Here is a 15,260-nt window from a genome sequence, read left to right as displayed (position 1 = left end):
AACGATTAGCTGCCAATGCAATCAGCAAATCAGCAGAGCTGTTAGCATGTTCATCAGCACCTCCTGCACAAACTGTCATATGTGCACAGCATGAACCCTTTTTGTCTGCATGGAAACAGTTGATGGAGGAAGGGAGATTGCATTTCTGAATGACTACAGATCGGGTGCAGACTGTCTTTTCTTTCCTGTAACAGGCGGCTTGTTTAATAATCTTAGCTCTCGATCCTTATGCCATGTTGTGTCGAAAATCTGACCAGTAGTCACAGTAATGTGCCAGAAGTTATGGTGGAGAGCCAATCTCCAGCACTACTGGCTCCACAACATCCCAATTTTCCAACAATCACATGCTCCTTATGTTTGTTTTTTTTTCTCCCCTGAAGACCCGCCGCTATAAACACAATTATGATGTAAATAATGAGACTAACCAAAAGATAGCTGCTGGGGAATGTGCGCCATTTGTTATCTGTTTGGATCCTATGTTGAGCTGGTTCCTCCAGCTGGTGTTAGATGCTGAATGAGACCTTTTTTTTCCCTCCATCCAAATCTCATAAACGCAACACGACCGTCTATCCGGGTCACGTGAGAAGCTCCACTAATAATGCAGTGACGTGGTGGGGGTCTGTCAGTGTAGCGGCGTCTGACAGCCAGTCCTCCCGGGGTGAGCAGCTCCGTTTCCCCGCTGGTGGAACTGGCAGCGGTCGGTCCAAGACGGAGCAGAACGGAAGACCCAGGAGGAGGAGCACCGAGGAGCGGGCTGTAAACCGAGACGGGGGTGGAGACGATAGTAGTTGTGTTTTCTTGCAGGACGCGGAACATTGTTAGGGGGTGGTTGGACCGGAGGGGGGGGTGAGGATCTTGTATTTTGTTCTGATTTCCTCCGTCGCTTTAAGCGCGCTGCCTCTGTGCGTCAGCGCGCCGAGCATCGGGAAGGGCCAGCCGCTCTCCGGATGCTGCTCCGCCTCGGGGAGAAGCCACCGCGGATGCTCGGGTTTCCACCGCCAGCTGTAGCTCTGGGAAGGGACAGGAACATTGGATAAGAAGGCGAAGCGGAAAGAACCGGCAGCGAGGCAGCGGGACAGTAGGGTGGACGCAGGAGCAGAGGAGGGGTCGCGGCAGGAGAGCCAAAAAACACGCAGGTTCCGTGGAGCCCACGGGGATGAGGACGTGGGGGAGCGTAAAACCAGCCGATGTGCAGCCGTGACTAGAGGAGAAGGAGCTGGACGTGGGAAGCTACTGACTGTTTTCCGAGCCCGGGTGGCGCGGTGATGGCTGGAGAAGACATCGGGGCACACATGCTCCATCAGCCGACCGCAGCCCTGTCAGGAGCCGCAGCGGCGGCCGTGCAAGGAGGCGGAGGTAGGCAGCACCGCACGTCTCATCCGTCGGTCCCCCACACCCCCATTATTCATTTAGCCTTCCCCGCCCTCCTCTACCCTCCATTACATCCACCTTGTCTAATATCCGTCAATCCATCAACGCACTTAACGTTCTACATTTTCTTCTCCGTCGGGCACTTTTGGGGCTCATGAATGTTGGAGTAGCGCCCAAGTGTGCTCAGCCAGGTGTCAGAGGAAAATTAATAACAGCAGTGTGAATGTTAATGAGCCTAAGTGGACCCTCCTCAGTCACCGTAAGAGGGGGAGTGCGTCTCTATGTCTTTAGATTTAAGTTCAGGAAAACTTGGAGCTGCCAAGAAGCGAGGCGGGTGAGATGCCATTGATCCAGTTCAATTAACAGGGCTTTTTATCCATCCCATGATGTCCAGCTGCCCGGGCCGTTTGGCACTGGAGCCCGTGCATTCCGAGGGTTATCTGATGAGGAGGAACCAGCTCAGCTCAGCAAATTCGCTTCAGGCTGGCTTGAATAAACCACCAGAACATTTATTGCTGTGACAGCCACAGGACGGGTGGGAGCAGATTACAACAGGGCTTTATGCATTCAAAAAATGGAAAAATAAATAAATACTGCTTTAATTGTGTTTAGGACTGAAAGTTGGAAGGAGCAGAAAGAGGCTGCATACTGAGAGGAGGGAACAGTCTATAAACGTTCCTACGGCTGCAGCAGCTCTGAGCTGCCAACGCTTTATTTCCCAAGTGTCTTGTATGTTGGAGGCCAGTTTAAAGGCGCCTCGGTCCTTTGTTTCAGCCTTTGTCACGGAACAAATGTGTCACACTCTGGAACTGTATTAAACCGCTTTGATTTGGCTATTAAAGAGCTAATTCCCTTTTAAAATCACTTTCTTAATTGATTCGTTTTTGCAATTGGTGGCTCAGAATTCCGCCTTCACACCATTGTTGTGACTTTGCTGCCAGCGCACACGCACGCGCTCACGAACGCGCACGTGCAGCAGTCACCAAGCTGCAAAGCTTAAGTTTTTCTGCTCAAAGGAGGTAAAAAAAAAAATGAAATGAGGGTAAAAAGAATGATTAAAATGGTGGAACTGAGCCTTGAAAGGAGCTGGTCAGGTTTGTGGGCCCCAGTGGCCCGGCCCAGATCGGACCGGTCGGGGATGATGAAGGCTAAAGGAAGAAGACACACAGCTGGTCGTCTCGTCCCACGTCACTCATCCGCTCCACGACTCTGTGCAATCCCTCGTCCTCCCAGCGGTGCCCTCCTAATTGAGTCTTGCAAACCGAACAGCCAAAGGTCAGTTTGGACTTTTGCAGGGGGATTATGTGGAGTGTCCGTCCCAACCGTCCCTCCGTGCTCGCTAATGAGGTCCTGTTTTTCTTATTCTGATGTTGCAACAAATTCTTGTTCCTTCTTTGGTAGTTTAGTTTTACTGACGCAGTGGAATTGAAACTAAAGCCAACTGGAAGGAATAGAGAAACATTTATTAATTTTGCTTAAGCACACTTTTGAGTACTTGGCTAGCACTACATGCACTGCATTTATTCTGAACTATAGTGATTTTGCAGATTAATTCTGGTTCAGAGCTCAAGAGCTGCTTTAGAGCTGCACTTAATCTCTGACTCTTTTGCTGTCTTACACACACACACGCACACACACGGTATTTGGTTTACAGTTTAATACAGTTCAATTCCAACGTTGGCCACCAAGGGGCGCTTAAAACGAGGTGTCTTGAATAGCGTTTTATCATTTTACTAATTTACTAATGCAAAGTAGTTATTCGCACACAGATGTTCGTGGAGACGTTGCTGCTCAGGATTTGGGTGCAGAGATGAGACATTAGTTTATAGATCTATTTCTAGTTCCAAAGGTTATCTGGCAAAACTGAGCAATATTAAAGCTCAAACAATAAAGCTTTTGTTGAGCCCTCAATCACTGGAATGGCTGTAATTTAACTCCTCTGGTTGTTCTGAAAGTCTGATTCTCCCGGCTTCCAGGAATGTTCTGGCAGCACCCAGAGTCCGGCCAGACGTCTGCGACAGCAAAAGGAGCCGGTTGTTTTTCACCGCGCCTCAGTGCTCAGTTATCAAGCTGTAAGGAGCAACACTCACACCCTAAATACATGCAAGGCCTCAACCACTGAGGCAAACAACAGCCTGCTCGGCAGACGTGCGCGACGCCTTCTGGAAGCACAAATCACCGTTGAGGTCTGTTTCCTGATTGCTCGGCTGTTTTCCCCAGGCTGCACAGGCAGCGACCTGCAGCTGGAGTCTTCAGATTGACGGCCAGATGGGACTCGCACTAGTCACAGGACCAAGTCGGCGCGACTGCGACGCATCCATGTTCACAGCGACGGGTGTGACACCACGTAGTGTCACATGGTGCGTCACCATTTCTTGGTTTGAGGCGTCGGTGTGGCTGGTTGCTCGAGGCAGGGCTGTGATCGTCACACAGCGGCCATGAATGAACTCGCGTCTCCACGCCACCACGTGATCCGCAACCCGCTGAGGGGTTCAGAGATCTTGGACTGGTTGTTTTTACTGTGGGGAGCTTAAGCGTCCTCAACGGTGATGCTGATCTGATTGACTCACTGGAGAATCTTCTGACTGGAGTGTTAACAGGACTCCCTCTGAACTCGCTGCCCCTTCTCCAAACGCTCGCCATCGTGCAGGACAACCGTGATGAAATTACCGTCCCATTAGCAGCCTGCAGCCAGACCTCAGATGCCAAAGATGTCGTGCACCGTACACCCACGTCAGTCGCGAGAGGCTCGGGGATACGCATGTGTCCTCCAATAGCAGTTTATCTTTGCTTTCAGTTTCGGCGATGCTGATGCGCGTGTAAAATATTTATTAAAACCCCAAGACCTTTGCAAAATGCTTTAAGCAAATATACCTGCCTAGCCGCGAGCCTCGCTCTCTCAGTTTTACAAATTTTCCTTCGTTTTTCCAATTAAAAGGCAGTTTCTCTTCAGCCTGATGAACACCACCTACTTGCACGCCTTTTATAAATCTGAAATATAGCAGTTAAACTGCGATTGTTACTTCCAGTCAGTGTTATTAGAGCCTATGGGAGCTTCACTCAGCCACATAATCAGTCAACCGTGTTTCAATAAAGCATAATTTAACCTCTATCTTCACTGAGCGGCTACTCTAAACGGCTCAACAAATGGGAACTGTATTTTTCTTGAGGAAAATGTGTCATTATCACAAGGTATGCTGTTCTGGTGGGTGAAGGTCATTCTCTAGTCAGAAAAGCTTATTTTGCATGCCTTCCACATACTGTAGAGGCAGAACGCAACAGGCCAGGCAGTTGAGTAGAATCAGCGGGAAAAAACTCAAATATCCCTCATTTTATTTGTTTCTCCCCCTTTATCCTCTAGGTTAATGCTTTGGCAGCATCGGCGTTGTAATCTATGCCTAACGTGTCACTATGTCACTCTCTCGGCCTCTGTTCTGATTATTGATTACCCCAGGATTGCTGCGATTTTAATTGGTTCTAGTGTAACTAATTGGTTTCCATATCAGTGACATTGAAGGGAGGCGAGAAAGTGAATTAATGAGGAGAGGCACTGGCAAAAAAAACCATCTCTCATTAAAAAACAGGAAAATCATCACACACTCTCCCAAGTTGGCATGCGAGTGTGTTGGTGGGGTTGCATTTCACCATCTACTTGGGGGAACTATAGTTTTTAGCACGAGAACCACCCCCCTCCTTTGCTTCATCTGGACTCATGTAAGCCTCTGTTCATTTAGCTGACAGCAGAAATCTCTCAAGCCCTGGCTGCGGTTCGATGTAAAGTATGTTAACCTTTAAAACAAAGCCGGCCCTGGCCCCTCTCATTCTCCTGTAATTGCTTGCACAGGGTAAGCACACCCGCCTGGAAAGGTTATCGTGCTCCTTGCCACTCATCATGATGAATGCAGCAAACATGGCAGAATATGAAAATCAGGGGAAGTTGGCCCTCGCGTCGACGTGTGTGTTCAGTGTTGAGAAACATTAACTAAAATCCAAAGAGTAGAGAAGGGAATACGCTCAGATGGGAGGGAAGGATGGATTCAGGGCCGTCACTGTAGCTGCATTAATATTCACTAGTCTGGCAGCAGCCTGCAAGTCTCTGCTGAGATTTGCTGTTTTTCCCTGATGTGTGTTTGTGTTTAAGCAAAAACTGTAATTACTGTATAAATACTGCACGTGAATCTGCCACGTGAGAACCATCAGGAGTCTATAAAAAGAATCCAGGTTTGCTGTCCAATCGAAAAGGTGACACACACACACGCCATCAGTCGCACTACAAAACAAAATCAAAAGCAGAATTATGAAAAGAGAAGTGGCTGCATATAAAAAGGAAGCCACCAATGCTGACAGCCCAGCGGTTGATCACTTTTATACATGCACACACTCAGACACCTCACAATAGTACACATTACATCTCCCATAATATATTTATGTATTCGGCCTTCAGTATTTAATGGATCAAGTAGGAAATTTACAGAAATATTCTGAAAAAATAAATATAAAAAGGCCACGATGAATAAGTATTTATCAGCAGGAAGCCCCCCTCCCCCCCCTTCTTGGGCTGTTATGCAGGTAAATATTTGGAATATTAGCGGGGAAGCGTGGACGCCTCGGTGTTGCGATGTGCCAGTGGAGCAGTTGGTGCGTTAGAGGAGCCGTGTGCTCTCGCTCCGTGCACATCTCCCTTTGGGCAACAGATGCAATCTTTCATGTCGCATTTTGTCCGAGCGTGTGCGCAGCGGCGCGTGCGCTTCCACATCCATGTTTCCTCACATGTCCGGGAAGACGGAGCTGCCCGGGTGGGCTTCACTTGAGGACGGCCGAGCATTGATAAGCCGGGGTGGGAGGTGAAGGGCAGGTGAAGGATGCTATCGCCAGAGGCTGCTCCAGGCTGCGTCGCTGCCGTCCGCTGGACCCTGAAATCTCATTTTGACAGATGCAGCTCCTGTCGATGCACAGCAGGGGGGTGATGACGCGCGCTCGCCTGAACGGCTCACACTAACTTTTGCCGGCGCCACACCGAGAAAAACCTGCAATTTCGACTTTTGCTCCTGGCGTTAAGCTGAATAATGACATGCACGAGGCTCTCTCCGTGTGCACCCAGAGTCAGAGAGCCGGCTCACAGTTTCATCAGAGAGTTTTCATCTCCTCAAATCACCCTGTGTGTTCTGGGGTTGTCGGCCTTTTTCCTGATATCGCCTCCTCGCCGGCGCACATCACTGTGTTTGTTGTTACTTTTGCAGCAGCGATTTTATCTTTTACCGATACGCTCTCGCACCATAATCTGCTATTTTATTTTTATCCTCAGAAAACAAGTTGTCAAGAGTTCCTGTCTCCGCACAATTCACACCATCAAGAGTCATCTTGTTTTGTTAAACGTTGTCTTGACGGCCGCTGTGTCTGCAGGCAGCTCTCAAGGCGCCGCTGGCACATGGAAGAATTCTATTCCACAATTAATTCAACGGTTGTCAACGCAAATCACAATATTATGATGAGCGAGTCAGCGTTGTTGTTCTCTTAATGCGATTAGAAACACATCTGAAACTCGGCTGGTATGTGGTTCAGTGCCAGTGACAAGGGGCTGATTTCTGGACTAACACCAACTCTCTCTCTCTCTCTCTCTTTTTTCCAGCTTAAAGAGAGCAGGCACCCAGTGTATGTTAACGCCGCCGCCTGTCCTCAAGTGGCGGCTGCTCAACCGCACAACATGCAGTGGAGACGACGGCACTGTTGTCCCATCAAGATGACCATCAAGCGCTCGCTCTTCCGGACACACGTGGCGGGCCTCCTCTCACTGGCCCTCCTCTTCACCCTCCTCTTATTTTTCAGCCAGCAAGACTGGCTGCCAGGACACAGTGGGCCCTGGGAAAACCCACTGGCCTACACTGTCAGGGGCTTCCGGAGTCCCAAAGGAGAGGCCAACCAGAGCAACTCTCTGAGGAACCTCTGGAGGGAGACGGGGTACGCGGCGCCACGGCCTCTGCTCAACCTTAGCTCTCAGCAGGCAGATGGGGCAGCAGGGGAGGCAGCCGCAGGGGGGCCCAGGATGGGAGTAATGGGCCTTGGCGACTCCATGAGTGCCAATAACAGTTTACGTAATGAAATGGGGGTTGGGGGGAGGCTCAGTGCTCAGCCCTACCGGTACATCCTGAATGAACCCTCCAAATGCAGGGACAGCTCCCCCTTCCTCATCCTGCTTATCGCAGCAGAGCCCAGCCAGGCTGACGCCCGCAACGCCATCCGCCACACCTGGGGGAACGAGAGCACGGCCATGGGCCTGGGCTTTGTCCGCCTCTTCCTGCTCGGCTCGGGAAAGAGCTCGGACACTTTCCTCCAAAGTAGCATCGAGGCGGAGAGCCGCATCTATCATGACATCATCCAGCAGGACTACCAAGACACCTACTACAACCTGACCATCAAAACCCTCATGGGTATGAACTGGGTGGCCACCTATTGCCCGCACGCCTCCTACGTGATGAAGACGGACAGCGACATGTTTGTCAACACGGAGTATCTCATCCAAAAGCTGCTGAAGCCAGAGCTGCCTCCCAAGAAGAGATACTTCACTGGCTACCTGATGAGGGGCTACGCGCCAAACCGAAACAAGGACAGCAAGTGGTACATGGCGCCAGAGCTGTACCCGAGCGAGCGCTACCCAATCTTCTGCTCAGGCACGGGGTACGTCTTCTCAGGGGACATGGCTGAGCTCATTTACCAGGCCTCCCTCAGCATACGCAGGCTGCATTTGGAAGACGTCTACGTGGGGATCTGCCTGGCAAAGCTGCGCATCGATCCGGTCCCACCACCCAACGAGTTCCTCTTCAACCACTGGCGGGTGTCCTACTCCAGCTGCAAGTACAGTCACCTGATCACATCGCATCAGTTCCACCCAAACGAGCTCATCAAGTACTGGAACCACTTGCAGAGTAATAAGCACAATGCCTGCATCAACATGGCCAAGGACAAAAGCGGCAGGTATAGACACAGAAAGCTTAATGGGGAGCGACCACCTTGACCCGCCCGGGGGCCAGCGCCGACTCCCAAACAAGGCAGAAGGACGCAGCGCAGGATGCAGTCGGAACTATACAGTATGTGGAAGATAAGCACATTTCTTTTTTCTTGTATTGTGTACAGTCGATGATTCAGAATATTTTTTTAAGTTCAGGGAAACTAAAGTGTCAACCGTTTGAGCTGTTTGTCAAAGCAACAAAGTGCGACGTGGAAAATGAAAAGCCAGAGCTGCGGCTCCAGGACGGAACCGATCAGGTGCCAACAGCACGACGATGCAGTTAATGGGACGGACTTGCTGGAAGGGATCTGACAGAAATAAATCGCAGAAATAAATGGGGAAAAGAACTACGTGTTTACACAGACACAGGGAAATGCACATGTATTATATGGACAGTCACACTACCTACAGTAAATATGAATGAAAGTATCTTTGACCAGTTATGCTGCCCCCCTTTCTCAGTGTTTATGTTTCTGACTTATCAAAGACCAATCTAAAGAGTTCTACGTCATATATACTGTATTTTATTTCTGAGAACACTTCACACACATCAGAGATGACTGAGATTGTATTTTTTAAAGCTTTACAAATCAGCACCTGAGCAAATGTGCAATGATCAGTTAACAATTAAATGTACTAAATTGACCTTGTGTGCTGTGGTGATTTCCACGGGGAGGTTGATGAACTGCAACACCTTCACTTGGGATGGGAGTCGCTTCCATTACGTCATTGGAACGAGCTATTTTGATGCGTTTCGTGCTGCTAATGTCATCATCTTGTGTCATCATCGGTTAATGGAGCAGTGATGGTAGAACGGATAATAAAAGTACTGTTTTAGTTAGCAGGCAAACTCCCCCAAAAAAGGATGACAACAGTCCTTGAAAATAAAAGTGTGAAGCTGAAACTACATTAACCCCAAACAGAAAGAATAAAAGCAGCTCAACGACATCGGTGAAGATAACAAAACTCTGCTGCCTAATGATGAAATCAACGTCGACGTTCTGCAGCAAAACCCTCTCGTTTAAAGCTTTCGGTACTGAAATGGTGGCAGTAGGAGACAAATCAGACAAAAGCCGTGCATGCCATTGGGCGTCGACTTCAGCTGGGCTGTCTCCGTTTAAACTCATGGAAATAAAGTATCAGTTGGTAACTGTCCGCCTCGTTATGATAACCTGGAGCTGGGAGAGTGGCTGTGAGGAGCAGCAAAGCCGGCCCAGGTCACGCAAGGGTACGCTTGTACACGCTAATTATTTAGAGTAGAGTGTCAGGAGGAGGCAAATGAAGGCTGTGTTTTCACACTTACCCACGTCTGTGTCCTGGCTGCCCGAGTCCACAGAATACTGGACTCTGGACTCCAGAGCTTCATTAAATCAGGAGCATTTTGGGAAAACCTACCGGCAGCAGCTATCTTTCATGCCATTCATCAGGAATGAGGAAACTCTCCCCCACCTGCATGGTTGATGTCTGCAAAGCATTAACAAAATGCAAAGCAGAACGGCAACATGGGAAGCAAGGATGAGTTCTGGACTGTCACAGCTCCTCATTAATATTCATTAGTCTGAAGCAGCCTGCTGACGTATTCTGTTTCTCTGATAGGCACAACTGAAGGCACATAAATAAGACATGGATTCATCCCACTCATGCACACCATTAAAATCACGAGGCGTCCTCACAGCATCAGCGTTATCTGTTAGCAAATGATCCTGCCAGCTGTCCAGAAAAGGAATTCAGTGTGGCGTTTGTCCTCAAAGCTCATCTGCTCGGAGCCTCAACAGAAAATAGTGTGGGTAGATTCTGAAAAATAAAAAGGAGTGTCTAAAAACTGTGTGTGCGTGTGTGCGTGTGCGCGCGCCTTACAGGTCTTTAAAGCGTTTATCAAAACCCTGGAATTACCAGCCCTGAAAACAAGGAAATCCAATTTCCTTGCTAAACTTGGTCATTCATTAAAATACTGGAGTGGTTGCAGGTATTCATCGCCATCCACGAGCAGTGATTAAAGTCATGAGCCAAAGCCAGAACATGGTCATAAATAGCATAAAACAGGGATTCAGGTGTGTCAGAACAAATGTGTGGGAGAAGCCGCGGTGGAGACTGGTCTGTTACTGGGGGGACGAAGAAACATTGTGGGAAAGCAGAAAGTGACAGCAGGTGACTGCAAAAGAGAAAAGGATGAGGAGGAGAGAGAAGAACAGGACAGGGAAGTGATGAATGAAGAGGAAAGGAGCAGTGACTGATCGATATTGAAAAGCTGTGCTGCTGTAAAGGGTGTAAAAGGCTACCGGTGCAAACGGATTGAGACGTCTGCGGTGATGGAGTGGAGGCTTCAGCATCACCACTCACTGTCCCCTAGAAGCTCCGGAACAGAGAAGAGACCAGTGGAGAAGACAAATCTCCTGACCTTTCCTGACCCAAACGTTACAATATGTGAGTGTTGAGGGGTCCGACTGAAGAGTCTGGCTGAAGAATGGAGAAATTTAACAGAGGAAATTGAAAATGTTTCTGACTGGACAATAACAAGGAGTCAGGCGGCGCCTCCAGCGATTAAACCGGGGCTGAGCAGTGATTCCGAATAAATAATTATTATTATTAATATCCGGCCACAACAATGTTCCTCGCCTATATCTGCCTCTTGTTTTTACCCCTAGTGGAGGGCTAAATGAGTTCAGGTGTGAGGGGGAGACGAGCAAGAAGATGGAATTCTGTAGGATACGGACAGGCCATAATAATAAAACACTGAAGCAGAAGTGATACACGCGTCCTTGTGGAGGGCAGTGGCGCGCGTGAGTGAGTCCGTCTGAAGCTGTTCAGAGAAGGACGCTGCGAACATATAAGGAAATCCTGAGGAGCCGTAAATGGGAATGACATCAGAGCAGCCCCCTCACAGACTGACAGGTGATCGGACTGCCAGGAACAGCCTGAGGAACAGATTCACACCTCCGATGGTGGCAAAGGGAGAGCCGCAGGAGCTCTGCGAGTATCGCCGGTGTGACCGGGTCACAGCAGCAGTCCTCATCACCCGGCCTTCATTGTTCTGCAAACCTAAAAACACTTGATATCATCAATGGCGAGGCCCTGGCGGCGGAGAATTCTCACTTATTTATCTGAACACAGCTTTCAAATGCAATTGTTTTATTAGTAGTAGTATATCATTTGCAGTTTTAGCTAGATTTGATGTTTTTGTCTGAGGTAAATTCTACAGATTTGGAAAGACAGCAATAATAATAATGATGATAATCATCATCGTTATCATCGTCCTCGTCAGAGTGATTCTTTGGACCCCTTCAGAATCCGGCAGCTCAGCTTTTTCAGTTTTTATTGCATTTGATGAATCTGATCTACTCACATCATTTCTATGTTGTTTTTCCGGCCAGGCGTCGTGACACTGGACCCACTGGGCTAATACAGCCTGTTTTTACTGCTTATTATGGTGCCTTTTCCTTGTTAGAATAAATGGGGGGGGGGGGGGGGGGGGGGGTTCTTCTGTTGGAGAGGCAGTAACGCGATGTGTGGCTGCTGCAGCCTCTGCAAGTCAATTTCCTCTGAAACATTAAATCTGCACGAGCCGGCTCGGACTTATCTGACTTAGACAGCGCTGCGTTCAAAATAACACCAGATAAAGGAGCTCCTGCACACCGAGGACAGAACAGCGTGTAGATCTTTACCAGGAGCGAAAATCCGACAGGGAACACATTTGAAATGGCAACAGTGTAAAATGTCAGTTTCAAAATGAAAATGCCAACGCGATCACGACCTCCATGTTCTTTGAACTCAGCTCAGCTGACATTCAATTAAAATTCAAAGTTGTCCCGATAGATGAAATTTCTGCGTCCGAAGGCTTTTGCTCGTTTATTTAGACGGCGTTTATACGCCTTCATCAGCCGATGTGCTCTGCATGTTGACCAGGCTGAGCCGTAAATTCCAACTTTTGCCAGATATCAGCCAACAAATCTGGAGATCTGTGTGACACCTTGTTGTGAGGTGATCCTCACGTTAGCTCGTAATGCTAACATCAGCGCACAGCAGACGTTCTCTTCCATGTGTTACTGTAAATTAAGTGACTGTACGTCCTTCACAGGACCTTCGGTAAACCTGGGGGCTGACTGTGACATGAGGAGTTTACAGGAGCCCAGATAATCAGTGCAGCCCAGGCAGGCTGCTCCTGTGTGTGGTGCCTGGCCCTGGGGGGGGGGGGGGGGGGGGACAACAGAAAGAAAACAGAAATATGTAGAGCAGCAAGAAATATTACTGCAAAAATTAGGGTGGAAATATCCAGACAGAAAAGTGCGCACGTGAACAGAATGTAGGTCAGCAAATGTGGAGCACTTCCAGGTTTGAAAAGAGTCGGTAGTGAACACAGAAAAGCAGAAATTAAAGCCCAAGTCCAGAATCTGCCTGCCGACATCAACTGCTAACAGCCAGAAGCCAGTCAGAGAACCTACGGTGGCTGTCAGAGGACAAAAACAACTTTTTTGCCGCAAGAATTTCCAGATATAGAAAAGAATAATCGCTACATTTATACGATTTAGCTCTTTCAAATCCACCCACCAGCCACACTGTTTCATATTATTAATGGAAAATAATAAAGTACCCTTTTGAGGTTTTTCCTTGAAGAGTAGGAGGTCTGGTATTAATTACCAGCAGCTTCCATAATTACTTATAAATTGACTGAGTGATAAAAGGGATAATGCAATTAAGGAGACACGAGAGAAATGGAAACATGAGCGAGGGGTTGAAGGGCTGAATGGTTCCGTTCACAAACATCAGCGTGTGCTCAGCAAATCAAAATCTCTGCAGCTGAACAGTTCACCGAGAACTCTGAGGAGACGATACTTAAACTTGATTAGGCCCAAAGCTTCCTGAAATTGAGGTGGGCAAATGCACAAACAAAATGGTTAAAGCCAATCTGGGGAGCTTTGAATAAACCCGTCTGGATACCAACCAGCTAATGTGTCACCCTGGCGGGCCTGTAAGAGGAAGTGGAGATGTTTAAATATCTGGACATCAAAAGGATGTAGAAGGAAATCAGCAGGTGGAAAATCCTTATAATGTCATTTGTTCCTTTCCTGGAACATGTTTGTGCAGATCTGTGGGTCATGGGTGAAGCAGGAACAACCACCGTGGGATTTTCCCCATGGAACACAAATGTACTGCTTCCTCTTGCTTGTCCTGTTAGTGCCACTGAGTGAACAAAAGGACTTGTCTGCCCAAGGACACGCAGGGACGATCGTCTCCGCATCGACTCCGCTGATGCTGCTGATTACACGCAAGGGAGCAACCGTGAGGAGCAGAAGGACTTCAAGCCCACAAAAACTGCCCCCACCAACCTCCTGTTTGGATCTCCTGCTGCGCTGCCTCCACTGGGCTCTGATCAATTTTTAGCATCTAACCTGTTGTGACTCTGGAGCGATTATAGAGCTTATTATGGGAGCGATGCTGCATGTTGCAGGTATTGCTGCTCAGCTCAGTCCTGCTGGAGAGCGGAAGCCTCACTTTTCCCTTCTCCCTCCCTCTCCTCCCCGTGGCTCCTCGCATCAAATTCAGAACCCTGGTGCTAATGGAAGAATAACCTTGTGTGGTGCGGACTTCAGTCAGGCCTCACACACCGACCCACCCCTGTACCTGGCAGCGTTCCCTTCCATATAGCGGCCTTGACATCACTCACCTCAGGCGTCGAAACTCTTCTACCTGGTTGCTCAATGGGCCATTGACCTTCATACTTCACGCCTTCCTGCAAAGGCTCTTCTTTCGTTTTATTTTTCCCCCGACTAAGTCAGGCTGTTGGAAGTGAAGCACAACCTTGTCCAGCCGTACAAGTCGGCACCAGAGCAGCAGAAGCGGATGAAAGTAAACAGCCCCCTGAGTGGTGATGTGAGTCTAGGCATTAGACTGCGTGATGATTGAATCAGCTCTAATAACCGGCTGCATTGGTAATTACTTGTGTGTAGTTAACTGACGTTACCTCACATCATTTTTGGTTAATGAGGATAAAAATATATCTTAATGGCTTCCTCTCGCTGCTACTTTGCATTGCAAATGACCTGATCTGACAATAATCTTTAAATAACCGAGCGCCGCGATCTCCGGGCCTGTGCGGTTTTATGAAGTTAAGCTTGGTTTGGAGCTGATGGATGATGGGATTTTAAGTTATTTCCAGTCTCAGAAATCAAACGCTGAGCCTGTTTTTTTCACTTGAGTATATTTAGCGACGGCAGCCCTCTGCCACCACGCTCCCCTGCAGGTAACTGGGTCCTGTGTTATTAGCGAAGTGGAGGCTGCGGCTGTGCCTTCATGAAGCTCAGCGTCTTTCATTCATCTCGAAAAGCTGAGATTACAAAAAGTATTTAGCCTCCTGTCAGTTCTGCTGTCAGAATAGAAACCACCAACGTGGACTTTGGGGGAACATTGGCAGATTTAAATGCCCAGAGCTCAGTTGGAGCTTCTGCTGGTGGTCACAATAGTTCATTGTGGACATTTCAAGCATTTTATAGCTGGTGCAGGTTCATTCAGTTATTGTGGTGGAGGTTTACCAAGTTAATTTAAGGAACCCCCACTTGAACCACCACAGAGGTCCTCATCCTCATCCATGATGCCACATCATGTGGTCGGTTTCCATTTAAGCCTCCAGATAGACGGCGATGCCTGTCTGCCACTTTATAACCTCCAGGCCTTGGTGACAGCAGATAAGGCTTCGGGTAAATCAGCAGCTCTCTCGCGTCACTCCTCTCAGCTCTTTGGTGGGAAAGTTTGAGAGATTTTGATGCACAGCACAACAGCCTGTTCATCCTCTGCAGCCTCTTCTTTTACGACGCCCATCGCTGGCTCTCCATCCACTGTAACGCTTTATGAAGTGCAACCGCGACAGCTGCTGCTCCACCATGGGCAC

The 15,260-nt window shown here is 48.6% G+C and overlaps 1 protein-coding gene across 2 annotated transcripts; it reads left to right on the top strand.

The window, feature by feature from the left end:
* Window positions 1-443: 443 nt before the first annotated feature.
* Window positions 444-9,022, top strand: b3galt2 (UDP-Gal:betaGlcNAc beta 1,3-galactosyltransferase, polypeptide 2). Of its 2 annotated transcripts, XR_965417.2 has the most exons (3): window positions 444-1,356; window positions 7,001-8,456; window positions 8,529-9,022. XR_965417.2 is itself a non-coding variant. In XM_011615153.2 (2 exons), exon 2 carries the CDS (start codon window positions 7,076-7,078, stop codon window positions 8,381-8,383), a length of 1,308 nt encoding a protein of 435 aa, XP_011613455.2. In that variant the 5' UTR covers window positions 445-1,356; window positions 7,001-7,075; the 3' UTR covers window positions 8,384-9,022. The 2 variants fall into 2 exon arrangements, 1 of the variants encoding a protein (XP_011613455.2); XM_011615153.2 differs by having other exon boundaries at window positions 445-1,356; window positions 7,001-9,022.
* Window positions 9,023-15,260: the final 6,238 nt, after the last annotated feature.

Source organism: Takifugu rubripes, chromosome 20, assembly GCF_901000725.2.
Source record: "Takifugu rubripes chromosome 20, fTakRub1.2, whole genome shotgun sequence".
NCBI classification, from domain to species: Eukaryota; Metazoa; Chordata; class Actinopteri; order Tetraodontiformes; family Tetraodontidae; genus Takifugu; species Takifugu rubripes.
The sequence above is the reverse complement of the archived record's forward strand: the minus strand, read 5'-3'. Positions and strand labels throughout refer to the sequence as shown.